At 45.9% G+C, this 27,360-nt stretch overlaps 1 protein-coding gene across 1 annotated transcript in view; it reads right to left on the bottom strand.

Moving 5' to 3' along the window:
* The window catches only part of wnt9a (wingless-type MMTV integration site family, member 9A), an 89,901-nt gene that overhangs the window by 43,526 nt on the left and 19,015 nt on the right, over nucleotides 1–27,360 (bottom strand). Inside the window, exon 2 of the mRNA XM_041190169.1 lies at nucleotides 6,079–6,338. Within this exon, the coding sequence (XP_041046103.1) occupies nucleotides 6,079–6,338 (260 nt within the window). The remainder of the gene's footprint in view (nucleotides 1–6,078; nucleotides 6,339–27,360) is intronic.

Here is a 27,360-nt window from a genome sequence, read left to right as displayed (position 1 = left end):
TCTCTCCCGTTCTCCTTTAGCCTGTTGGTTCCCTCTCCCTTTGCCCTTTATTTTCTTTCCACTTTCTGTCCTTTTCTCTCCCTCTAGATGTACATCCTTTTCTTCCCTTCTTTCTCTGTACATATCTTTCCCATTCATTGCCTTTGTTCTAAATTTTGAGATGTACATCTCTCTAATGGCAACTTTTTCTCCTCCTGTTAGCTAATAGCAGAGAACATTCGACAGGCAGCTCCCTTCCCTATACCAGTTCATATACAGCACAACTTAACTTTAATTGCCACTAAAACCTTTCCTGGTTCCAGAAATGTGACTCAACATCAACTCCAAGAAAAATATCCATTACTCCACCAGTGTGATATTTAATTTCCTACATCATCTACCCTGGACTTTCTCCGAGTAAAACTGCTCAATTTTGAATTGAATTAGGATGCAGCTCAGTGCCATGGACGCATGTCTACAACACACTGGATTGAGCTTACCACGTTTTAAATCATGATCAGCAACCAGATCTCCAATTCACCCACAATGCTGACCCCAGGGCTATCAATCCCTTGGGAAAGAAATTTTGTTCCGGGTAGCAAGCTGCATATTTTAGCTATTATCCCTGATGAAAGCCTTGTCGAAGTGGGTGATGGGTTGCGCAGCCACAAGGGCTGAAGGGGCAGCCAAGTGGCAAATAAAGGTAAAGGCTCTTTTAATTGGCGGAAGCAGTAAATCACTGAGTGAGTGATCAGTCTGCGGAGCAGGCTCCCAGGGAGACGATGGAAGCAGTTTGTATTGATTCATTCAAATAAAAATTCGATGGGGTTCTTTCAGGAAAGAACACTTTGGGATATAGCACATGAGTCATTTCAGACATGACGTGTGCCAAGTGTAGCGAGCTTGGGAGGAGCAGATGATTTTGACCTATGATTCCCAAAGCTTTCCAACACTGAGGTTTTTCACACCTCATGTCTGGGTCTGTTGTAGACTAATTGATAGAGATTGATTGTCGTGATTAATCAACAACTCCATTGGTGTTGCATCGTGCAACCACCAGGATAGCAGGAGGAGAAATCGATGGACCATACAAATTGTTAGATGAATAAAACTATGTTCAACAGAACACAAACTTTTTGTCAAAGGCTCTCTCTCCAGAAGATTTTTTTCTTTATGGAGACTGACTCATAGGTGAGAATGCTACCTTCGAGTCAAGGCTGGCGCCTAAACTGCACTAATATATATTTGAACTATACAGGCCGTCATTTTAATAAAAGGGCTTTCAAGTAGTGCTTTAGCTGCAGGATAGCCTGAACCCCCCCAGTGTCCTCTAGCTTTTTCTTGTTTTAAGCAAGAGAAGATAGGAGAAAATATTCAGAAATCTGAGTCAGTTGGCCTGGCTAAAGTCAAAGGGAGAAAACTGAAAGGAGAGTGTGAAGGACAAAGAGATGAGAGAAAAGATGAGTATATATGTCAAATAACAACAGAAAAATGATAGAAATATCATTACATTCTGATTAAATTGCATCTACCATGCCAATTGAAGTGTCTCATCCAAATGTGAACTTGTCTTTCTCTTTCAGACTAACCCATGCATGAACAGAATTTGTACTGACCTGATCTATAGGGAGTGGGTTGGTCAGAAAGACGGAGGGGCCGGTGGGGGAAACTGGCTATTAGGGATTCCCCTACACATTCCTGAGTTTAACTCCACAGCGCATCATTGATCACACCCCACTCAGGGACCAGACTGATCGACAAGCTGGCCAGAGCAGATCAGTGACAGCCACAGGAGGAGAAAGAAAGTCCACACTTAGGAGGGAGGTCAGCCAGGGGGTGGGGGTAGGGGGACATCGATCACAATGGGTGAAGTGGTAGGGGTGAGTCGATCAGTTTGGTTTGTTTGGGGATTGTAGCCAGAGCCAGACCCATGGCACCACGGGCGGCTCAGCTGTATAGATGCGTACAAGAAAGGCTGGAAGAGCCATAGTGATAGGCGATTAGATTGCTAGGGGAACAGACAGGCATTTCAGCGGCTGTAGACGTGAATCCAGGATGGTATGTTATCTCCCTGGTATCAGGGTCAAGGGAGGTCACTGAGTGGCTGCACAGGACCCTGAGGGGGAAGGCTGGGTGGTGGGAGGGTGAACAGCCAGCAGTCAGTCATAGTCCACATTGGTACCAACAACTTAGGTAGAAAGGTGGAAGCTCGGTGGGAAATTAACAAGCAGGACCTCAAAAATAGTAATCTCCAGATTACTCCAGGTACCGTGCGCAAGGGAGTACAGAAATAGGCAATTTTAACAGATGAATGTGTAGCTGGAATATGGTGCAGGAGGGAGGGCTTTGATTCTTGGGACATTGGAACCAGCTCTGAGGAAATGGGGCCTCTGCAGGCCGAACAGGATGCACCTAAACAGAGCTGGCACCAATATCCTTGGGAGAAAATTTGCTAGTTTAAATACTTGCCAATAGCACTAAGTTGGCAGGGATGTGGGAACCAGGAGGTAATATCAGAGAGAACTATCTAGGTGCACAAAATACTGGGAGACACAAATAGCACTAGGGTGGGGAATAGTCAGCAGGGTTTTTCAGTTGGCATGCGGGGGCAGGCCCGACACATCAATGCATAAAATGACGCGTGATGTCGGGCATGCATCCCAATGTTATCACGCTGCCTCATACGGTAAGCACGCGCCGGAGCTGGCTGCGCACCCGCCAATATTTAAACGGCCTATTAAGGAAGTGATTAATGTAATTGTTAATGCTGCCCGTCCAACCTTAAGGTTGGCGGGCAGGCAAAAAGGCCAAGCAGCCTTCATGTTTTGTAGGAAACCTCAACCATGAGCAGGCTTCCTAAAGCTTTTATTAATAAAATGAAAAATCTTTCCTAACTATAAAAACATGTCCCATCTCATGTGACACAGTCACATGAGGGGACATTTTTAAATAAATTTTTAATCGATATATTTAATAATTTCAATAGTGATTCAACCTCCCTGAGAGAGCCCCAAATCTCCCTCCTCCCCCTGCCCGCACAGGTAGCGCTATGGCTTGCGTATTACGCTGGACGGGCCTTAATTGACCCGCCCATGTAAATTGGCGGTGCAGAGCTGATCAGCTCCGCGACTGCCCCCGCCGAGCCCGCCCACAAGTTATTAGGTGAGTTCGGAGTAAGGTAGAAAGTAATAGAGTCTAAATTAGAGTTACAGCCCATTAATGAATGAGTGGAGTATGGTAAATAAGATTGGTGAGTTACAGACGCAGATTGGCATCTGGAAATATGATGATAAGAGAGACCAGGCTCAAAGAAAGAAGCACTGATATTAAATATTCCTGGATACAAAGTGTTCAAGAAAGGTAGGAAGGGGAGGGGGGAGTGGTATGGATTAAGGAGAACATTAGAAAGAGAGGATGCCCCAGAGTGGTCAAGAGCAGAATCTATTTGGTTAGAGCTGATGGGTTAAAAAAAAAGGTACAATTACATTACTCAGCATATTGGCCATCAATTAGTGGGAAAGTTGCAAACCTACAAGGAAACTACAGAGATGTACAGGAATCATCGAGTTGACATTGAGTCACATTTCTGGAACCAGGAAAGGTTTTAGTGGTAATTAAAGCTAAGTTGTGCTGTATATGAACTGGTATAGGGAAGGGAGCTGCCTGTCGAATGTTCTCTGCTATTAGCTAACAGATGGAGGAAAAGTTGCCATTAGAGAGATGTACTGGATAGGCTGTCTGTACTTAAAGTTGATAAGGTACAAGGACCAGATGAAATGCATCCAAAGATGCTGGGAAAAAAGAGAGTAGAAATTGCAGAGGCACTAGCCATAATTTTCCAGTCTTCCTTAGACTTCAGAGTGTGCCAGAGAACTTGAGAATTCCAAATGTTACAACTTTTTTTTTGGATAAGGGTGTAAGGATAAGTCCAGCAAATACAGGCCAGTCAGCTTAAACATAGCGACGGGAAAACTTCTAAAAACGATAGTTCAGGACAAAATTAATAGTCATTTGGGCAAATGCAGGTTAATTAAAGTAAACCAGCATGGATTTGATAAGGACAAATCTTATTTAACTAATTCGCTTGAGGTTTTCATGAGATAACAGAGAGAGTTGATGAAAGTAATTCTGTTGATGTAGCCCACATCGACTGCCAAAGGACATTTGATAAAGTGCCACAAAACAGACTTGTGACAAAATTTAGACCTCATGGAATAAAAGGGACAGCATGGATACAAATTTATTTCATGACAGGAAACAGAGAGTAGTGGTTAATAGATGATTTTCAGAATGTAGGAAGGTTTGTAGTGGAGTTCGCCAGGGATCAGTGTTAGGATGTCTGCTCTTCCCGACATACATTAATGACCTAGACTTTGGGCACCAACTTCAAAATCTGCAATCGATGCATTATAAGCTGTGAGGAAGATAATGTAGAACTTCAAAAGGATATAGAATAGATGGACAGGTAACAGGTGAAGTTCAATGCAGAAGACTGTGAAACAATTCATTTTGGGAGGAAGAACACAGAGACAACATAAAATAAAAGGGTACAATTCTAAAGGGAGTTCAGGAGCAGAGGGACCTGAGTGTACATGTGCATAAATCATTGAAGGTGACAGGACAGGTTGAGAAAGTGGTTAATAAAGCATGCAGCATCCTAGGCTTAATTAATAGGGGCATAGAGTACAACAGCAAGGAAGTTATCTAAAACTTGTATAAAACACTGGCTTGGCCTCAGCTGCAGTATTGTATCCAGTTCTTGGTGCCACGCTTTAGGAAAGGTGTGAAGGTATTATAGCGAGTGATCAGAGTAGATAGGGAAAAACTGTTCCTGTTGGTGGAAGAATCGAGAACAAGAGGGCACTGGCCTCACCTCATGTGATTCCAGACCCACAGCAATGTGGTTGACTCTTAAAATGCCCTAGCAAACCACTCAGTTTCCACTTCCTCAAGGACAATTAGGGATGGGCATAAATGCTGGCCATCCCGTGAATGGATTAAAAGAAAGGTTTAGTCATTCAAGAGGGAATTGGATTATTATCTGAAAAGGTAGAATGCGCAGGGCTGTGGGGAGAAGGCAGGAGGGTGACACGAACTGATTTGCTCCTTTGAAGGAGAGTCAGCACACACATGCCAGGCTGAGCAACCACTTCTGTGAAGGGAAAAGGCTGGAGCCCTGAGGGCAGGGAAGGGGAAATTTGATGTCTTGAGTGGAGGAGCGATTAAAAAAAAATCAGGGGCTGATTGTGAGGAGGAGTGAAGGTGGGAGTCCTTGTGATAGGATCATGAGCTTTGGGGAGCGGAGTTGGTGGTGTCCGATTCCCAAGCATACACCTGGATCCAGCAGGTTGGTGTGAAGGCACCTACCTCTGAATCCACTAAGTCTTTGCCTGGAGGAAGCTGCCGTGTTTCTCGAGGGTCAAGAAACATGGACGGCCAAAGTTAAAGTTGAAATGTAAATAATGATGAGACAGTCAGCCTCATTGCCATATTTAAAGTTCCAATCGCCTCTTTGGAGTGGGTTCATCCCCCACATACTTTCCAGCCTCAGTTAAAGTGGAAAACAGGTGGGTTTGAGTTGGCTAACAAATTTCTGAGACTCAAACATACCCACCTTTCAAAGTTATTTCAGCCCTATATTTCAACATTTTTCCGTTTCTATTCTGTGATTTTCAAACGGAAAACTAACTGTCGGTTGCAGAGTAGGTTGTAACTTGAGCAAATTGATGTGACAGCACCCCTTCTCCCACATTCTCTCTCAATAATAGACTCAATGTACAACAATTACACAGCAGAAGAGATACAGGATATAGAAACATAGAAACCAGGGGCAAGAGTAGGCCATTCGGCCCTTCGAGCCTGCTCCGCCATTCATTATGATCATGACTGATCATCCAACTCAATAGCCTGCTCCCGCCTTCTCCCCATACCCTTTGATCTCTTTCACTCCAAGAGCTATATCTAACTCCTTGAAAGCATACAATGTTTTGGTCTCAACTACTTTCTGTGGCAACGAAATCCACAGGCTCACCACTCTCTGGGTGAAGAAATTTCTCCTCATATAGAAAACCCCACAATGCAGAAGGAGGCATTACTGACCTCTCCTCAAAAGGCTTGTCCTGTAACGTCCCTCCAGGGTGCAGTTCCACCTCTCAAATCTGAACTGGTACTGACACTCAAGGGCACTCATGCTGATTGCTTCCATTAGGGTCTCTGCCACTCCGGGGTCCCGTCGGCACATCCGCCGCTGTTTCCGTTCCAGCTTCAGACGATCACAGACCTTGAAGTGGGCCTTCCCGTGAGTCTGTTCTGTTTCTTGGGTCAGAGGCAAGATGGTGAGTGGTTCATTACCAGTTAAACTGTGAAGAAAAGGAGAGAGGAAAAAAAACGTTGAAACTTCAGAGAAAACGCAGGGTTTCCTTGGAGAAAAGAATTTGTTCATATTCCACTCCCCTCACCTCCACCATCGCCTGCCCCCCTCCTACCCCCAATACCCATGACATGTAGGTCTGGTACAGCACAGGCCAGATACAGAGTAAATCTCTCCCTACTTTGTCCTATCAAAACACTTCAAGACAAGGTTATGGCATGGGTTAGACCTGGATTAAGGCTGCCTTTACAGACTCACAGAGTGCAGAAGAGGCCCTTCGGCCCATGGAGTCTGCACCGACACATTCCATCAAATATTCCCAGGATGATTAGGAACATAAGGGACAGGGGAAGCACCACCACTCAATTAGAGCATGGTTAGTCTGTACCTCAACTCCATTTATCCACTTTTAGTAGCGATAGTTTAGCTCAGAAGGTAGTGCTCTGGCAGCAGAGCCAATAGTTTGGAGCTTCAAGATGCACTCTACAGCTATGGCCACAGTCTATGCTGAAGCTCTGGTGCAGTGCTGCAGTGTTAGAAATACTTACACCACATGGACTGCTGCTCACTGACACTGACACCTTCTCAAGGGCAACAAATACTAGCCTTGTCAGTGATGGCCAGATCCCGAGAACAAATTAAAAAGGGTTGTTCTTTGGGTAAGACATTAAAATAAGGCTCTCTCTCTGTTCAGGTGGTTAACTGCTACATTTATGTTGCCACAACCCTTTCTAAAAAAAGAGGGGAGTTGCCCAGTCAACATATCTCAACCGATGTCACTAGACAAATGGTCAATCATTTTTTTTTAAAATTTATTCATCACTGCAATCTAACTTTTTTTTTTATTCATTCACGGGATGTGGGCATCACTGGCCAGGGCAGCATTTGTTGCCCATCCCTATTTACTTTTGACACCACCAATTTATTTATCCAATGGATGCGGGCAGCCAGCATTCATTGCCCATCCTTTGAGGGCATTTAAGAGTCAACCACATTGGCATGGGTCACATGTAGGCCTGACCAGGTAAGGACAGCAGATTTACATCCCTAAAGGACATTAGTGGACCAGATGGGTTTTTACAACAATGGTTTTCATGGTCATCACTAGACTTTTAATTCCATATTTTTATTGAATTCAAATTCTACCATCTGCCGTGGTGGGATTCGAACCCAGGTCCCCATAGCATTGCCCTGGGTAACTGGATTACCAATCTAGTGACACCATCTCCCCACTGATCACTAATCTGATCACTGCCTTTTGGATTTTTCCATGTGTAAAATGGTTGCTGCTTTCACCTGCACACCAAGGGTATTTGCACCTCAAATGCATTTCACTGGATGTACCAAAGCAGTTCACAACCAATGAAGTACCATGGAAATTGTAAACTCTTTCTCACTGTTTTATTATCTATCAACTTTCTACAGTTCTTCAATATTAGCCAAAAGTTTCAGCTGCAGAACCAGTTGTTTCCAGCCAAGTCTTGTGAGCTTGGTACCATGCAGCTGGCAGTAGCATCAACTAGCTACACGTGAAAAACAAACCCGATCTGAGCAGAAATATAAAGTCAAGACACAGAGTTCTGTGGCCAGCACATCAAGAAATAATTTGCAGTTAGTTATTCTGGAAGACAACTCCCCTGATGATTGTTAGCGGGGCTCCGCTGTTCCAAAATGGATGCCAATTTTGCCTATACGTTAACAACAATGGGACTTCAAAAAGTACTGCCTGTCTGTAAAGTGCTTTGGAGGTGTTTTAATTATTATGGGCCACATCACATCATTTGGAAAACAGATCACTGCAATCTAAAATTTTTATTCATTCACAGGATGTGGGCATCACTGGCTAGGGCAGTATTTGTTGCCCATCCCTAATTGCTTTTGACACTACCAGTGCACAGCGGCAACAAGTGTGTACCACCTATGAGATGCACTGCAGCAACTCATCAAGGCTCCTTCGACAGTACCTTCCAAACCTGCAACCTCTACCAACTATAAGGACAAGGCTAACATATGCATGGGAATGCCATACACTATCCTGACTTGGAACTATATCATAGTCCCTTTACTATCACTAAGTCTAAGCCCTGGAACTCCCTTTCTAAAAGTACTGTGGGCATACCTACACCACATGTTCCAGTACAGCTACATTGGCATCTACCCAGCAATGTGAAAATTGCCTAGGTACGTACTGAAAATGCAGGACAAATTGAACCCAGCCAATTATCACCCCATCAGTCAAACCTCAATCATCGGTAAAGTGATGGAGGTGGTCATCAACAGTACTATCAAGCTGCACTTGCTTAGCAATTATCTGCTCACCGATGCTCAGTTTGGGTTCCACCAGGGTCACTCAGCTTCTGACCTCATTACAACCTTGGTTCAAACATGGACAAATTAGTTGAACTCCGAGGTGAGGTGAGAGTGATTGCCCTTGAAATCAAGGCAGCATTTGACCGACTGTGGCATCAAGGAGCTCTAGCAAAACTGGAGTCAATGGGAATCGGGGAAAATTCTCCACTGGTTGGAGTCATACCTAGCTCAAAAGAAAATGATTGAGGTTGTTGGAGGTCAATCATCTCAGTTCCAGGACATCACTGCACAAGTTCCTCAGGTTGGTGTCCTCACCCCAACCATCTTCAGCTGCTTCATCAATTACCTTCCTTTTATGATTCCATTAGAAGTGGGGATGTTCACTGATGATTGCACAATGTTCAGCACCATTTGCGGCTCTTCAGCTACTGAAGCAGTCCGTGTTCATATTCAGCAAGACCTGGACAATATTCAGGCACTGACTAGCAGCACTGATCATGTACCTACATTACATAGACTGCAACGGTTCAAGAAGGCAGCTCATCACCACCTTCTCAAGGGCAAATGGCAATAAATAAATAAAGGGCAATAAATGCTGGCCTAGCCAGCAACACCCACATCCCATGAATGAATAAAAAAAAAAAAATCCTGACTTGTGTCTTGTTGATGGTGGCCAGGCTTTGGGGAGTCAGGAGGTGAGTAACTCACCACAGAATTCCCAGTGTATGACCTGCTCTTGTAGCCACAGTGTTTACATGGCTGCTTCAGTTCAGTTGCTGGCCAATGGTAACCCCCAGGATTTTGATAACAGAATGGCAATGTTTTGTCTTAATGGAAATGGAGGGGGTGTAGGCTAGCCATTTTACAAGGGAGAGGGGTCATCATGTTGCCTAACATGTTCATACAATCATACCTTGTGGGCTGCAGGATGGGAGTGGACTAAAGTTCAGGATTCTAAAATCCAAACCTGTTTGCTAACACTCAGGGGTTGAATTTCTGCCAGGGTTTTCAGCAGATGATCTGCAAAAAAATCCCAGAGAAACGGCAGGAACACCATTTCATCAAGGTTTCCATGGACTTCCAATTAAGTTATGTCAATGAATGGGGGGAATCTCCATAGAAATTCACACACGGTGAATTATTATAGCAGCCAATCAAGTTTAGGTTAGATGATTTGAAGAAAGGATAAGGAAAACAGAAGGTGACTCTGCCTCAAATCGTTATCTATCCCAAGGGTTCAAAGCCATGCCTCCATCTGGGGACAGACAGAGCAGAAAAGAACCAGACTCTGTCACCATCCATGCTTCATTTGCTGATCTCAGTTGGAGCATATGCTACAATTGCCTTCTGGGTCTTTGGGGTGGGAGGGCTGGGGGAGAATTGTGTTTTCCTGCTGCCGATGATCATTGCTAGAAACTTACAAGAATAGATGCCAGATAAGGGCATGTTCAGTCTTGGCTTCCACTTCCTTCATAGCTGAATAGACAACTGACATTGACTGTCAAACACACTCATCAACAATGGCCCATAGGTAAAAACTACACCGTAGTAATGGAACCAACACCTTTACGAGTTTGCAAAAACTGGACTAAAGTTCCCAGTAAGAGCAATGGAAAGAGACTGACAGGAGTATGGAGGGACAGCTGGTTTACTTGGTACACTATCTGGCTGAGGAAGAAGTGCTTTGCAAAGTAAGTTTGCAGCCTGACTGCAGCCAAAGAAAATCTGCACCAACTTAAGCAACATAGTCGGGGGTGGATGGTGGCGTAGTGGTCATGTTGCTGGGCTAGTAATCCAAATGCTCAGTGGGCACTGGTTCAAATCCCACAATGGCAGCTGGCTGAATTTAAATTCAATTAATAAATCAGGAATTGAGAGCTAGTCTTAGTAATGATAACCATAAAACTATCATTGGCTGTTGTAAAAAAACATCACTAATGTCCTTTAGGGAAGGGAAATCTGCCATCCTTACCTAGTTTGGCCTACATATGACTCCTAGCTGCCCTCTGAAATGGCAGAGCAAGCTAAATAGTTTAAGGGCACTTAGTGATGGGCAACAAATGCTGGCCTTGTAGGTGATGCCCACATCCCATGAAAGGAAAAAAAAAAGTCAAAATCGCCAAGAGTCCCACTCCAGAGACTTGAGCACATAATCCAAGCCGACACTCCAGCACAGTACTGAGGGAGTTCTGCACTATTGGACCTGTTGTCATTCGAATCAAAGGTTACACTTAAGCCCCATCAGTTCTCCTTAGTGGGTGTCAAAGAAGAGCAGTGGTGTTTGCCCTTGTGTCCTGGCCAATTGTTATCCCTCAGCCAACATCACTGTAGTATTTGTGGTTTTATTTAATATATAATGTACCTTTAAGAGTAACACTTGCTAAGGAAGATCACATGATCTGTACTGACCAATAGGAGAGTAGCACAAGCTACCTCAGCAGTCAGTGCAGAGATGGAATTGGAATTGAAAGCACACATATAGTTGCTGCTGACTATATTGTAAATAATCTTAATGTTTCCACTAAAGAAGTGTCTGCAGATCAACTCTATCACTAACAGAGCCACCCTACAACAAACTGGCAACAAGGATAAAAAAAGAATTGAATAGAAGAAATCAAGTTAAAGAGAAAGGAAGATATACTGTCGCTTTACATTAAAGAAAAAACAGACCAAAATCCAGCCGGCTAAGAAATCTCCAGGAGCACTCCCAAGATTTAAAAACAATACCAAAATTGCAAGACCCCTGAGTGAGAATCCACAAGACAGGTGAACAAAACAAAAAGAATCTGCACTTAAATTGTAAAATAAGCAGCAGCCCCACAAGCTCAATAGGATGGAGAAACTAACACACTGCTTGCAAGTTTAAAAAAGAGCAGCAATCAGAGCAGAAAGGCAGTGCTGCAGTTTTACATTTTTAAAAAGCCCACAGGATCACCCAGAAAAGGGAGAAGAAATCACTGTTGATTTTTTTTCCACCGGACAGGGACAAAGTTTCACAAAGTTAAAAGAGACGGCCCATGATCACGGGGATCCCGCCAAAACTCAAAGCACCTGAAACACAGCACAGAAAAGCTGACAGCTGCAGAGTCAGCCCGAATAAAAACAAGTGACTGCTCTTAAAACGGCAATACATTTAAAGTAGTAAATATAGGAAAAATGGCTATGGACAGAAAATTAGAAGAGACACCAGCGAGAGAACAACTCTGCAGAAAGGAATAAGAGACCCCAGAGAGAGGGCAACACTGCTGAAGGCAGCAAGAATCCCAGAAGAGGGCAATTTTGAGGAAGGGAACAAGAGACCCTAGAGAGAGGGCAACTCCACCAAGGGCAACAGGAGTCCCCAGAGGGAGGGCAACAAGAAACTAAACAGTTGAAAGAACAGTTGGTTGCCCTTCAAGGTCAAATGCAAAAGGAACGTGTAACCATTCAGCAACATGAAGAAATGAAGGCTGTCTCAAACAGTAGAATGGAAGCACAACAGAGGAATCAGGGGAAGCCCTGGTAATCAGAAAGGGCTCAATAGAAGCCCTGGGGGTTGTGTATAGCTGGACACAGCCAGAGACAGGAGTTTGTATAAACTTCATGGCAGTGCCAATTCAATGAAGCTAGCTGTCTAGCAGAGAGCTGAAGAATCAGCTAAATGAAGCCAAAGAGGCTTTGGAAGCAAAAGCTTTTAGACTTGGGTAGGCGGTGGCATAGTTGTATTGTGAGAGAATATCATCTGAGAGAAGCCTGACCAATAGTGAAGTCAAAAAGAAGGCCAAGATTAAAGCCCTGTGCTAGAATGAAGGCAGCACATAGAAAGAAGATATAGAAAGATACAGGGCTTCCAGTTGGCTGGGGAGAAAGTAAGAGTCATAAGAGAGGTACCTGCGCCAAAGAATGCCTCAGAGCTTAAAACATTCCTCGGAACCATTATGAGCAGTTCTTACCCAATTTGTCTACAGTGCTGTCCCCCTGCATTCTCACTAAAAAAGAAGGCACCCCAGAAAGAAGCTTTCATAAAGGTGAAACAATTGTTGCGTTTGTCCAATCTATTAATGCGTAATGACCAGATGAAAGAGTTGATGCTGACACGTGATGCACCTCCCTATGGAGTGGGAGCAGTGCTCTCTCATCGGATGGATGACGGCATGGAACGGACAATAGGTTACATATCAAGAACACTCACCACACCGGAAAAGGGATACTCACAGATGGAAAAAGGAGGCCTGTCCATCATCTTTGGTGTCAAGAAATTTCACAGCAGCCATTTTACAATCGTTTCAGACCACAAACCATTGCTAGGATTATTTAGTGAGGACAAGGCTATACTACAAATAGCCTCAGTAAGAATAAAATGATGGGCTTTAATTCTGGCAGCATACAAATACACTTTCATACATAGGCTTGGCAATCAAATCACAAACGCCCATGCCCTTAGTCGTCTGCATTTACATGAAATTGATGAGCATCAGAGATTGGACTGGGTCCAATCTCAAGTACGAGATCAAGTGCTACATGGTTGGTCACAGAAGCCCGTATCTGACTAAATGAAAACGTACTTCAACAGAAGACATGAAATAGCCAGCCAAGATGGATCTTATTGTGGGGACCATGAGTGATAGTTCCTCCTAAGGGAAGGGAGCCACTTTAAATTGAACTACACAGTGCCCATCCAGGAATTTCTCAAATGAAGACCATAGCATGCAGCTATGGTAGCCTGGGATGGATGGCAAAATAGAGCCTTTAGTAAAGCACCGTGTGCGATGTCAGCAACTGCAAAAGTTGCTAGTGACAGCTCTATTACACCCATGGGAGTGACTATGGTAGACACTGGATGCGGTTACACATTGGCTACGTTGGACTTTTCCTGAGAACAATGTTTCTGCTCATTGTCAATGCCCATTCAAAATGGTTGGGTGTATATGAGGTGAAGTCACTAATGTCGGCCACTACAATTGAGAAACTATGTCAGAGTTTTGCCATTCATGGACTACCAGAAGTAGTTGTTTCTGATAACAGCACGGCTTTACTGAGTTTCAATGGTTTATCAGCCTCAACAGTATCACTCATGTGAAAACTGCACCGTACCACCCTTCCTCAAATGGGTTGGCCGAAAGTATGGTTCAAACATTCAAGGCAGGCATGAAAAAGCTAACTGGCGATTCCTTGGCAACCAAGCTAGCACACTTTCTTTTTCATTACAGGACTCATACAACAACAGCTGTCACACCTGCGGAGTTATTGTTGAAACACCGTCTCAGGACGAGATTGAGCTTAATAATGCTGAATTTAAAGGGGAAGATGGAAAGGAGACAGGGACGCCAGGAAACTAGACACACTGGCATAGCCGTGAGAGGAAATTTACCGTAGGAGAGCCGGTATACATGAAGAACTCCGGGGAAGGACCAAAGTGGTTACCGGGTGAAATAGGTGCAGTGACTGGATCTCTATCTTACCATGTGAAGGTGGAAGGCCAGATCATTCATAAACATGTGGACCATTTGAGAAGAGAGAGATAAATCATCAAGATTTGGTTCCATCAGTGATCATGACATGGTCTGCGTTTCCTGATGAGGATCCTGAACCCAAGACTGGCATGTCTGATGTTCCTGTAAGAGTTGAGGATACAGAACGGCAGGTGCCCACTGAAGCACCTGATGTTCAGGCAACTTCAGGAAAGGAAGTTCCTGACAAAGAATCTGAAGTTGTGGAGCTGTGACGTTCCACACGTACCAGGAAACCTCCTGAAAGACTGAACTTGTAAATTCCTTACCCAGTGCAAATATTATGTTGTCTTGAAAAATATGTACTTGTAAATATAATTTGTATAGCCGAGTTAAAGGAGAGGGGGGGAAGGAATGTAGTAATTATGGTTTTGTTTAACATGTGTAATGTACCTTTAAGAATAATACTTGTTAAGGAAGATCACATGGTCTGTAGTAACCAATAGGAGAGTATCGCAGGCTACCTCAGTAGTCAGTGCAGAGATGGAGTTGGAGTTGAAAGCACACATGTAGTTGCTGCTGAGTATATTGCTAATAAACTTAGGTTTCCACCCAGGAAGTGTCTGCGGATTAACTATCACTAATAGCACAACTTGGCCACCCTACAACAATCACCAAAACAGATTATCCGGTCATTATCTCATTGCTGTTTGTGGGACCTTGCTTTGGGCAAATTGGCAGCTGTGTTTCACAAATTACAATGGTAGCTACATTTCAAAAATATTTCATTGGCTGTAAATCTATCTGGGATGTCCTGAGATTAGTTTTTTTCTTATCTTTCCAACACTCCTTCCTCGTTTATGCCAATATTTTCAATAATGCATCTCAAAGGCCATGAAAAATCTTTGAATGAAACAATTAGGGCAAGATTAGAATCTCATTGATTACTTATATGTAAATATCAATAATAACGCTTATGGGCAACAGAACGAAGAGACCTTTGTCCAATTATTGTGGGCTGGATAGGAATACAAGTTCTAAAAGTAGAAGATGATTATCTAATCAAATTCATCACCAGTTCCTCTTGTCCTAGACAGACTTTATGGTTCAGTTCCTGTTACCTCCCTTATTGATTTTGGAAAAGACTGTGTTTAAACCAAAGGTTTAAATTCCAAACTCTTCAAATCAAATATATAAACAAATATCTTTTGTTTGGAGAATAACTCTGAGGGTTGCTGCATCGCAGGGTGATGGGACACTGTTCTGTGCCTCTGATTCCCAACACGATGAGCCGCTGATTTGAAACATGCTGCTGTGAGCAGTTGCCAAGTGGAATCCACAACAACAGCTTAGGTTTCTATGGCAGGGCCCCTCTTGCTGAAAGATGTCTCAAAGCGTTTACAGAGCAGAGCACTAAAAGTAGACAGCGAGGAAGGGGAGAAGAAGACCAAGAAATGAATTAAAGGGGCAGAGCCAATACAAGTATCCTGCCTTTGAGATGGCTCTCTAACAGATGTGGCAAGGTACAATAGCAACATATCTAACTGGAATTTCCATGAGAATTCTTCGGATTGTCCCTATTAACTTCAGTGGAAAAAATGGCAGAAATTGCAGTGAGAAAATAAAAGTGTGTGAATGCCCATTTACACATCTCGCTACTTTCCACTGTGGTCAAAACTGACAACTGAGAATTCCCCTAACCTGTTCCCCATAGAAATATAGAAATTCTACCCACTCTAACTTTTCTTCTCCAGGTTAGACACAGAATTGTACTCATGGGCAGTCATGCACTCAGAAACAGAACTGGGACAAACTTTGACCAACTTTGCACTGGGCCTGAAGTAATACAGCAGTGGGTGCAAGCCTGAATTGCCGTGATACAACTTTTCAGCTGGAGGCTTGACCAATCGAATGCCAGTACACATGAAAGCCTAATGAGGATCAGTCTCCACATTAATGTAGCCACCTTTGGGTCAATTTACACTATTAGGGCAGAATCTTGTGCCCTCCCCTGTGGTGAGTTTGGGGGCGGGGGCCATTTAGCTGGGTTGGAGTACAGCAGGTGGGGGCCAAATTGACTTCCCCTCTCCACCCCAATTAAGTCCATGGTGAGAAGGCCTGTGGATGGTCTCCTGTCCTACCACCAATTCAGGTCCATAGGGCTGCATCTTATTGCTGGTGGTATTAACCCAGTAGCAGGTGGGGAGCTCACTACGTGGGGAGTACAGCAAGCAAACTGTGCGGGCTCATGGGGGTGGCGGTGGGAGTAGGGGCGATGGGACAGGCAGGAGGCCGGCGGTGGGGGGGGTGCCCTCATTCAAAAGCCTGGTTGACAAAGCTGGCATCAGGACAGGCTGGGCCCACAAATTCCTGTGCCTTTGTTGCTGACCCCTTTCCCCACCCCTCCTCTGCGACTCCCACCCCGTGAGTCCTCTTCCCGTCATCGCTCACCTGTGCCTTGGTCCATCCTCAATCTGAGGCCTTGGATGGGTGTAGCACTGGCAACAGCCACTGCATCCCCAGCAGCACTGCTGAGTACAGAACAGCTGCCGGCCTTTGATTGGCCTGCATCTCTTGATGGGCAGGACTTCCGCCCTTGGGGTCCTTGATCTACCACTGGCCTGGCCTGAGTGGCACAAGATGCAGCAGGCTTTCCTGAAAAGAGAGGACATGGAAATCTCGCAGGCTCTTTAGCCAGCAGCCAAGTCCCCCGTCACTTTCACAAGGCTCTGTCCCACTTTGCATCAGCGCAAAAGCATTAGCCCAACTGCATGTCGAATTTCCTTAGGTATGACTGCTATATCAGCAGCATAAATCTCTCGTACAATCAACATACTCAGTTAATAGAAACATTGCACTTTTTTGGATATTTGGACCTCAAGGACTGGAATTCTCTGGTAAAGCCTGCATTTCTAAATAGTGGTAATCTCTCGTTAATAAATGAAATTGAAAGGTTGCACAGCATTGTTTCAAGAATTCTCTTAAACCATTAAATGAAGAGCTGTGGGGAAAGTAATATTATAAACACATCAAATCAGTTTTGTTTTGCCTATTCTGCCTCAACAATACCCCTTAGCCCCAGCAACCACAGGAGCCTTGTGTCCCAATCCTAAACACAAGCATGTGTCTTCACTTCCTGCACCAGTTAAATACAGCCGTTTTTACAAATTTAGTTTGTTAGGTGAGGGACAGAGAGAAAGAGACAGAGAAGGGAAGAAAAAGGCGAAAGTGACAAGGAGAAAGAAAATGCTGTCAGAACAAAGGAGATAGAGGACAAATATCATGGGCCACTGGGTGGTGGGAACGGAAGTAGAGAGTCCAGTATAATAGTGGGGAGCCAGGTCTGGAGGTTTCCCAGAAGCAGGCTGTGATTGGATGCTTGCATCAAGGAGGCAGGTAGCCAATTTGCATAATTAAAGACCCCATTAAAGTCCATTTTATGGGGCAGTCAGCATTTTGCTGATGGCGGGATGGCCCCATTCCACTTGGTGAGCGGGCCAGGTTTATGCAACAGTCCAAGGGACCATCAGAGAGAGGAAGCATGAGAGAGAGCGCACACGAGACAGAGAGCATGTGTGTGCGAGAAAGAGCATACGCGCGCGTGGGACAGAGAGAGAGAGAGTGCGCGAGGCAGAGAGCACGCGCGGGAAAGAGAGAGAGAACGCACATGCGCGGGGGGCACAGAGAGAGCGAGGGGGCGCGGGGGGTACAGAGAGAGCGAGGGGGCGCGGGGGGCACAGAGAGAGCGAGGGGGCGCGGGGGGCACAGAGAGAGCGAGGGGGCGCGGGGGGCACAGAGAGAGCGAGGGGGCGCGGGGGGCACAGAGAGAGCGAGGGGGCGCGGGGGGCACAGAGAGAGCGAGGGGGCGTGGGGGGCACAGAGAGAGCGAGGGGGGCACAGAGAGAGCGAGGGCACGAATGGCAGGAGAAAGGGCGCGCGAGCGGCAGGGGGAGAGGGAGCGCGGGCGCGCGAGCGGCAGGGGGAGAGGGAGCGCGGGCGCGCGAGCGGCAGGGGGAGAGGGAGCGCGGGCGCGCGAGCGGCAGGGGGAGAGGGAGCGCGGGCGCGCGAGCGGCAGGGGGAGAGGGAGCGCGGGCGCGCGAGCGGCAGGGGGAGAGGGAGCGCGGGCGCGCGAGCGGCAGGGGGAGAGGGAGCGCGGGCGCGCGAGCGGCAGGGGAGAGGGAGCGCGGGCGCGCGAGCGGCAGGGGGAGAGGGAGCGCGGGCGCGCGAGCGGCAGGGGGAGAGGGAGCGCGGGCGCGCGAGCGGCGGGGGAGAGGGAGCGCGGGCGCGCGAGCGGCAGGGGGAGAGGGAGCGCGGGCGCGCGAGCGGCAGGGGGAGAGGGAGCGCGGGCGCGCGAGCGGCAGGGGGAGAGGGAGCGCGGGCGCGCGAGCGGCAGGGGGAGAGGGAGCGCGGGCGCGCGAGCGGCAGGGGGAGAGGGAGCGCGGGCGCGCGAGCGGCAGGGGAGAGGGAGCGCGGGCGCGCGAGCGGCAGGGGAGAGGGAGCGCGGGCGCGCGAGCGGCAGGGGGAGAGGGAGCGCGGGCGCGCGAGCGGCAGGGGGAGAGGGAGCGCGGGCGCGCGAGCGGCAGCGGGAGAGGGAGCGCGGGCGCGCGAGCGGCAGGGGGAGAGGGAGCGCGGGCGCGCGAGCGGCAGGGGGAGAGGGAGCGCGGGCGCGCGAGCGGCAGGGGGAGAGGGAGCGCGGGCGCGCGAGCGGCAGGGGGAGAGGGAGCGCGGGCGCGCGAGCGGCAGGGGGAGAGGGAGCGCGGGCGCGCGAGCGGCAGGGGGAGAGGGAGCGCGGGCGCGCGGGCGCGCGAGCGGCAGGGGGAGAGGGAGCGCGGGCGCGCGGGCGCGCGAGCGGCAGGGGGAGAGGGAGCGCGGGCGCGCGGGCGCGCGAGCGGCAGGGGGAGAGGGAGCGCGGGCGCGCGAGCGGCAGGGGGAGAGGGAGCGCGGGCCCGCGCGCGGCAGGGGGAGAGGGAGCGCGGGCCCGCGCGCGGCAGGGGGAGAGGGAGCGCGAGCCCGCGCGCGGCAGGGGGAGAGGGAGTGCGAGCACGTGCGGCAGGGGGAGAGGGAGAGTGCGAGGGCACACAGGGCAGAGAGAGAGAGAGCGGCGTGCGGGGCAGGGAGAGAGAGCCTGAGCGGAACATGGAGAGAGCACGAGGTAAGGAGAGAGAGAGAGAGAGAGAGTGAGAGAGCGCGAGCGTGACAGGGAGATAGCGCGGGAGTGTGAGAGATCTCTTTATCCCAGATGTATCATTTAAATTTGAATCCAGGTCAATGAGAGGAATGAACACGCTTTTAACCCATAATGAATTTTCATCCCATCAGTCTAGTCTGGAGTTGGATACAGATCAAGGAGGTGAAAGGGCAGCATTCTAATATACACTGCCTTCCAGTCTCCATCAGAGAGAGTCCCAGAGATACTCTAACCTAGCCCATTACCCTTCAGAATAAGCCTTGATGACATCATTACCTTATGACATTATTGGCTTAGTTTAAGGCAATAGACCATTTTTGACAGCTCTCCTCATTGCAAGTTGGCACCAGCCCATCTCATTTTATTTTTATAAGGAAGCATTATAGCTACAGCTGCTTTACTGAAGCATTTTTCCAGTCCCTGGTTTCACTTAACTGTTGGTGCTCTCTTGATGGAGAAATTATCCCACGCATGGTATGATCTAGAGTGCTCCATGCCATCATACTCCAATAATGGCACATTCAACTTGACCCAGTCAAGGCTCTAGAACCCATCCAACCAACACTAAGAAATTAGAAGAGGCTTGTTACATTGTATATTATTTGTAAAGAAATAGAAACTAATAGTTATAAGAATGTATATTTAGAGTGCTACACTTTACTGCAGTCATGTGTCAAGCAACAATGTATCAGTTTAACACAGATAGCAACAAGAAATACACTCAATGAAGTTTGAATCTACAGTGTGATTTTTTTCTAACTTCTGGGAACAAGGCTATACTGCTGCGTAGCCAGCCTTCACGTGGAGCACTCGTGCAGTTGCAGTCATGGCCAGGAACACTACTGCTCTTGAAGGGAGCAGCCAAGATGATTCCAGGCATCAGTTGAGGCATCTTGAAGAAAGTGGCTTTACCTATTTGCAGAAAAAAGGACTTCTGAGGTGCCCTGATTTTTTTTTTAAATGAAGAAAACTGACAAAATGGACCAAAATAAATTGTTCACTTTGGTGAAGTTTACAAATCCCATAGAGCACATGAGTAAATGAGGAGTAAGGGCAAACAATGGGTGAATTAAGTTGTGGAACATATGGATGGATAGCCACTGTGCAAAGACAGTACAATGGGTTCAAGAGACAATCAGGTGGTGGTCTGGGAAAGAGATGTGGGGTATGCTCCGAAGGCTGGTAAGTGGGATTGAGGGATATTGACCCCATCTATCTATATTTTGCACAGTGCTGGTAAATCAAGATGGATTCGGGGAGTGAGGTAAATGGAGGGAGAGAGATAAAGACAAACAATAACACACATACTGAGACATAGCGATAGAGGAGGTCAGGCAGAGAACAAGAAAACTGAAACACAAGGAGAAAGAAGGAGGCAGACTGAGGGGCTCATTGTGTTTTGACAGGTGCTTGATGCATAAAGGGCACTGAGAACCTGGATCCAGATACATGAAACATTTGCGTAATTCTCCAGTTCCCCTGCCTTTTTGCTGAAAAGGAGCTGGAAGGGAGATCCCATTAAAAAAAGTTAGACCTCTTTTTGGGTAAAGAAATTTCTTCTGCTGATAGTGAGAAGTTAAACCCTGCTTTCCACTGCAACTTCAGTGATGTTATGATAGTGGAGCACAAACTCCGAGACATAGAAAGAATGACAAACAGACCTATAGATGGAGACACATTGAGACAGGGAAAGACAGTGACAGAGAGAGAGAAAGTCTGGCTCTCTCTATGTTTGCCAAAGTGAAAGAGACAAATATACTGAGTGGCACATTGAACAGAGAGAAAAAGACAGAGGGACAATGACAGGCATTTGGACAGAGGCAGATAGACAGAGAGCTCCACTCCCTCTAGTCTTGGAGAATAAACCATGTTGTAGTCACATGGACTGGATTTCCAACTACAATAATTGCACCTTACAAAAAAAAACAGTTTACACAACAATTATTGAGGAAACTGGAGCAGTTTATACACAGTCAGGGAACGTGATGAGTAACCTCCACCATCCCTGCCAGGCGTAAAGTTTATTTTGAAAGGCATGAGCTGTATAGCGTCCTCTTGTGATCATCCCTGAGCACTGCACCACAGTTTAAAAAGCAACACTGTAAACCAGCCGCACACAAATCAAAAAAAGGGCTTATCCAAGTGACCAATACTGTATACAGTTTTCAACAGATAATATCACAGCTGCTTTGTACATGTACAGCAGTTGACAGTGGACACACTGAGCATTTAAACACAGACTGAAGGGTTCTAAATTTCATTTCCAGATAAAGGCAGTGCCCCAAACTTCCTCAGACCGAATCCTCCAGGATCATTTTTCTGGATCCTGAACTCTTAATTCCTTCTAAAGGTCTGTGTTTATTGCCAATCCCTATTTATTCCAAGAGATGGTGGTGGGCCATGGCTCTTGAATTACATATCAGCTGGACTGGATAATGATGGAAGATTTCTTTCTTTAGAGATCATTAGAGAAGCAATTGTTTTTTTTAAAAATGACAGTCCGACAGCCTCATGGTCATTTTTACTGATACCAGCTTTTTATTTCCAGGTTTACTTGCATGGAATTCAAATTCTTAATTTAGTTGGAATTGAAGTAATGTTCTCTGTACTATTTATCCAATCTGGATTGCTATAGGTGACACAAACACTAAGGCAGGACTGACCCTGACCTTTGCCCACATAAAACAAGAAACATGGCTGCGGCTTTGGGCTGACCCAGGAGGGGAGAACTCTCCACCACTATGAGCAAACACACCTTGAAAAGGGCTTGTACAGGTCTCACCAAACAAAGTAGTGCACAAGTACAATACATTTTGAATACACAACAGTAATGAAGCAAGGCTGGGGTGAAGAGCAAACACTGCCACCTCTGTTGGGGCAAGCCTGAAACAGAAAGAGCTTGCACTTATTTTAGTGCCTTTCATAATATTAGGTGACCTCAAATATATCTTAGAACAAATGAAGTCTAGTCATTGATGTAAAAATAAGAAATACAGCAGCCAATTTGTGCATTTCTCTGCTCTTTCTCAATTGGTGTCATGGAATGTTTTATATCTGCCTGAGAGAACAGGTTTAAAGTTTCATCCAAAAGATTGCATCCCCAACAGTGTAGCACTCCCTCAGCACTACACTGAGGAATCAGTCTGGATTATTTGCTAGAGTTGTTGTCATGGTATTGAACCTGCAGAGGTCACTGAGCCAAGTGCTGAGATTTGAAAGCTTCATGTTGCTAGTTTATCAATAAATGTAACATGTTCTTACTACTCTTATAACAACAAAGTAACCATTGAGAGGTAGGGTAGGGTTTTGTGCTAATTGTTCCACCCACTTAAACCATGCCATCATGAGGAAACAATGGACAGGTTATGCATTCCCACTATGCCATCATGAGGAAACAACGGACAGGTTATGCATTCCCACTATAAATAAGAATAGAAAAAGTGGTCCTTTTGAAGGCTATCTAGCCGTCTTACCATCTGAGTGTTCAGTTCCTTTTCTGGCAGCCTTGGCTCAGTTGGTAGCACTCCTGCCTGAGTTACAAGGTTTCAGGTTTCAAGTCCAACTCCAGAGCTTGCGCACAAAATTCAAGGCTGACGCTCCAGTGCAATACTGAGGGGATGCTACACTGTCAGAGGTGCCCTCTTTCAAATAAGGTGTTAAACTGAGGCCCCATCCACATGTTTAGGTGGATGTATAAGAACACATGATATTATTTTAGAAGAACAGGGCAGTAAACCCTGGTGGCCTGGCCAATATTTATCTGTCCATCAACATAATTAAAAACAGATTATTTGGTCATTATTACATTTGCTGTGTGTATATTGGCTGCTGTATTTCCTACATTACAACAGTGACAGCACTTCAAAAAATTGACTGCAAAACACTTTGAGATGTCCAGTGGTCATGAAAAGTGCTTTTTAAATGCAAGTTTTTTTTTTCTTTTCACTCCAGAAGGAGGTGTCAATAGAGACAACAGATGCCTTCTTAGAGCTAATGGGTAAATGCACTTCCTGGAATAATTTTGAATCATATAGGAATTAAATGTTTGTTGTTATAAGGGATAATGTAGTCAAAAGAATGTAAATGTAGTAAATGAATGAGTGTTTTTTTTTAAAATCTGCAATAGTCACTTGGAACTTTATTTAATCTCAGCATGGGTCCTGAGGTCTATCCATGATGGATACTGGGTGATACATGGTAGTTTTAAGGGCAAAGGGTGGTGCCATGGGTTGGCATGATTTTTTCTTATTCGTTCATGGGATGTGGGCATTGCTGACTCAGCCAGCATTTATTTCCCATTCCTAATTACCCTTGTTCACGGGGCATTTAAGAGTCAACCACATTGCTGGGGTCTGGAGTCACATGTAGGCCAGACCAGGTAAGGACAGCAGATTTCCTTCCTGAAAGGACATGAGTGAACCAGGTGGGTTTTTACAACAATCAGCAATGGTTTCATCATCAGACTTGTAATTCCAGACTTTTATTCAATTCAAATTTTACCATCTGCCTTGGTGGAATTTGAACCTTGGTCCCCAGGGCATTACCCTGGGTCTCTGGATTACTAGTCAGTGACAATACTATGTCACTGCTTCCCCTATGAGTTGGCATAGGGGCTATAAAGGGCCACTGGGGCTAGGTAAAGGGGTATAGGTTGGCATGAATGGGACAATATGGGAGTTGTGTGCAGGGGATGAGGATGTGAGAGGGGTGAGGGCTGTTTTATGTCTTTTTCAAAAAAAAGTTCAATATGGGTCAGTGCATAAAGGCAGGCCTTCCATCCGGCCAGCTTCCGCACCCGGTATCTTCCACACATGTTCTAGAGTTGTCTGGCCTGACTCCCAAGGAACCCCGCCACCCTGGAACGAAACTGACTTTCCGGGCCACTTTCTCCCGGGTTGGGTTTGTGGAACCAGGAAATGTCCGAACATTATCCTCACAATCCAGGAGTGAAAATCAGGCCACAGTCACACCTGCAACTGCATACCTTTACCATCTAATGGAGTGTCAAAGCCTCATACTCACACCTACAGCATTATTAATGCAATCTGGGGCAGATTCCCTCTACCATAACAATGCCACAGGAGATGTTCTAATAAAGAGAAACACAGCCAGTCAACTAAATACTGCTCTCATGCACCTTCTGGTAGCTGGGCACCTTGTGGTATTGGCAGAGGCCTCCTGAAGGGTTTACTGCCCATAATTGTGGCCAGTAAGGTGCACCGTGTAAGGGGATGATGGCATGGTATTGCCTTCTCCATAAATAGGGCAAGGGGTGATATGGGGGGAGGGGGGGTTAGGCAAGAGTGTGGAGTTGAGGTTACATTCAGATCAGCCATGATCTTATTGAATGATGGAGCAGGCTCAAGAGGCCAAGTAACCTACTCCTGCTCCTTATTCGTATGTAATAGAGAAGGACCCTGGCAGGTCTTGACAGTCAGGCCAGAAATGGGGCCCTGCAATGGGCTTGTGCAGTTCCCACTCCTGATGGGTATCCAGTGACACCTCCTGGATAGTGCAAGTGTGTAGGCATCTGATGAGAACCAGTATGCAAGTCTGTCCATGGCTGTGCTTCTTATTATTTACTTCTGCATTTTTGTCAGGTCCTTTGCTCAATTCCTCATGAACTGTTCTTTAAAAATAGCCAGAGGCTTATTCAGTGAATGATCTACAGTTTGTAGCACTGGGCCATGCAGACCAGGAAGGTTAGATTCCCCAGCCCCACCCCACAAACATCTGCACTATGCTACTTGATCTCGGGAGGGCATGTCAGTTGCATTGCTACAATTTTCCTCAGTCTAACAGAGCTGCAGAAGTACACAGTTAGCCTGGGACTGCTTGGGTGAGGTACCAGAACTAAGTGACCATTCAGCCTGCACCCCAGCGACAGTCAGCACCCTCACAAAGCTAGAAAAGAAATCAAACGAGAAAAGAGCATCATGGAGAAAGAATCATGTTTCTCTTCACTCTGTTTTTTAGTGTCAAGTAGTTTACCAGCCTCAATATGATAGAGACTCCAAGATCACATGCAGCTCAGGTTACACTCAGAATAAAGCTCCTTCTACAGTGTCCACTAAACGCTCACTTGGCAGGTACTGCCTAGGTTAGGCATAAAATGATGCTTCCTTTACAACGTTCCATCAAGTACTCCTAGGCCATATACAGCATATACAGGGTTAGATATAAAGTTCTCTCTACACTGTCCCTTCAAATACTTCCTGGCCAGGTACATCATGGGTTAGATCATGTAAAAGTTCCCTCTACACTGTCCCATTAATTATGCCTTGTAGAAAGTATGAATGTTAATTATTATTGCTGTCCCCAGCTGTAACTCTTACACTTGTGTATATAAAGTTCCTTTGTAATTCCCTCATTTGCAAAACTGCTGCTACTTATGTGATAACTTCATCTCAAGATAACTTTGACATGAAAGTATTTAAATTAACTTAACTTATTATGTAAGTTTGAAGAGAAAGCTCAGAAAATTGTATGTTGAGATGATTCAGATGCAAACTGTGGCTATACACCATACAGTGAAGAACAAATTTCAGCGTCCATAATGAGCAACTAGGAAATGAACATCTCCTTTGAGATGTCTTCTACTAGCTAAGGTCAGTGACATCAATTAGAAGGAAGACCATGAGACCATAAGATGTAGGATCAGAAGTAGGCCATTCGGTCCATCAAGTCTGCTCTGCCATTCAGCGATATCACAGCTGATCTGATAATCCTCAACTCCACTTTCCTGCCTTTTCCCCCACAACCCTTGATTCCCTTACTGATTAAAAATCTGTCTATCTCAGCGTTGAATATACTTAACGACCCAGCCTCTACAGCTCTCTGCGGTAGAGTTTCACTACCCTCTGAAAGAAGAAATTCCTCCTCATCTTTGTCTTAAATGGGTGTCCCCTTACTCTAAGATTATGCTCTCTGGCCCTAGACTCTCCCACAAGGGAAAACAACCTCTCAACATCTACTCTGTCAAGCCTCCTAAGAATCTTATACATTTCAATAAGGTCGCCTGTCATTCTTCTAAACTCCAATGAGTACAGGCCCAACCTACTCAACCTCTCCTCATACAAAAATCCCTCCATTCCTGGCATCAACCTAGTGAATCTTCTCTCGACTGCCTCCAATGCCAGTATATCTGTCCCTAGATAAGGGGACCAAAACTGTTCACAGTATTCTAGGTGTGGTCTAACTAGTGCCTTGTATAATTTAGCAAGACTTCCCTATTTTTATACTCCATTCCCATTGAAATAAAGGCCAACATTCCATTGCCTTACCTATTACCTGCTGAATTTGTCTGCTAGCTTTTTGGGATTCATGCACAAGGATTTCCAAATCCCTATGTGCTATAGCTTTCTACAGTCTTTCTCCATGTAAATAATATTTAGCTCCTCCATTCTTCCTGCCAAAATGCATAACCTAACATTTTCCCATATTATATTCCATCTGCCAAGTTTGTGCCCACTCACTTAACCAGTCTATATCCCTCTGTAGACTCCTTATGTCAACCTCACCGCTTGCCTTCCCACCCATTTTTGTGTCATAGAAACTAGGAGCAGGAGTAGGCCATTCGGCCCTTCGAGCCTGCTCCGCCATTTATTTTGATCATGGCCTGATCGTTCAACTCAATAGCCTGCTTCCGTTTCTCCCCATACCCTTTGATCCCTTTCGCCCCAGGAGCTATATCTAACTCCTTCTTGAAAGCATACAATGTTTTGGCCTCAATTTCTGTGGTAACTCCACAGGCTCACCACTCTTTGGGTGAAGAAATTTCTCCTCATCTCGGTCCTAAATGGTCTACCCCATATCCTCAGACTGTGACCCCTGGTTCTGGACACCCCCACCATCGGGAACATCCTTCCTGCATCTACCCTATCTACCCCTGTTAGAATTTTATAGGTTTCTATGAGATCCCTTCTCATTCTTCGGAATCCAGCAAATATAATCCTAATCGACTCAATCTCTCCTCATACGTCAGTCCCGCCATCCCAGGAATTAGCCAGGTAAACCTTTCCTGCACTCCCTCGATAGCAAGAACATCCTTCCTCAGATAAAGGAGACTAAAACTGCCCACAATA

The sequence above is a fragment of the Carcharodon carcharias genome, chromosome 6 (assembly GCF_017639515.1).
Source record: "Carcharodon carcharias isolate sCarCar2 chromosome 6, sCarCar2.pri, whole genome shotgun sequence".
In the NCBI taxonomy this organism is placed as follows: Eukaryota; Metazoa; Chordata; class Chondrichthyes; order Lamniformes; family Lamnidae; genus Carcharodon; species Carcharodon carcharias.
Note: the sequence above shows the minus strand (reverse complement) of the source record. Positions and strands in the feature narration are given on the sequence as shown.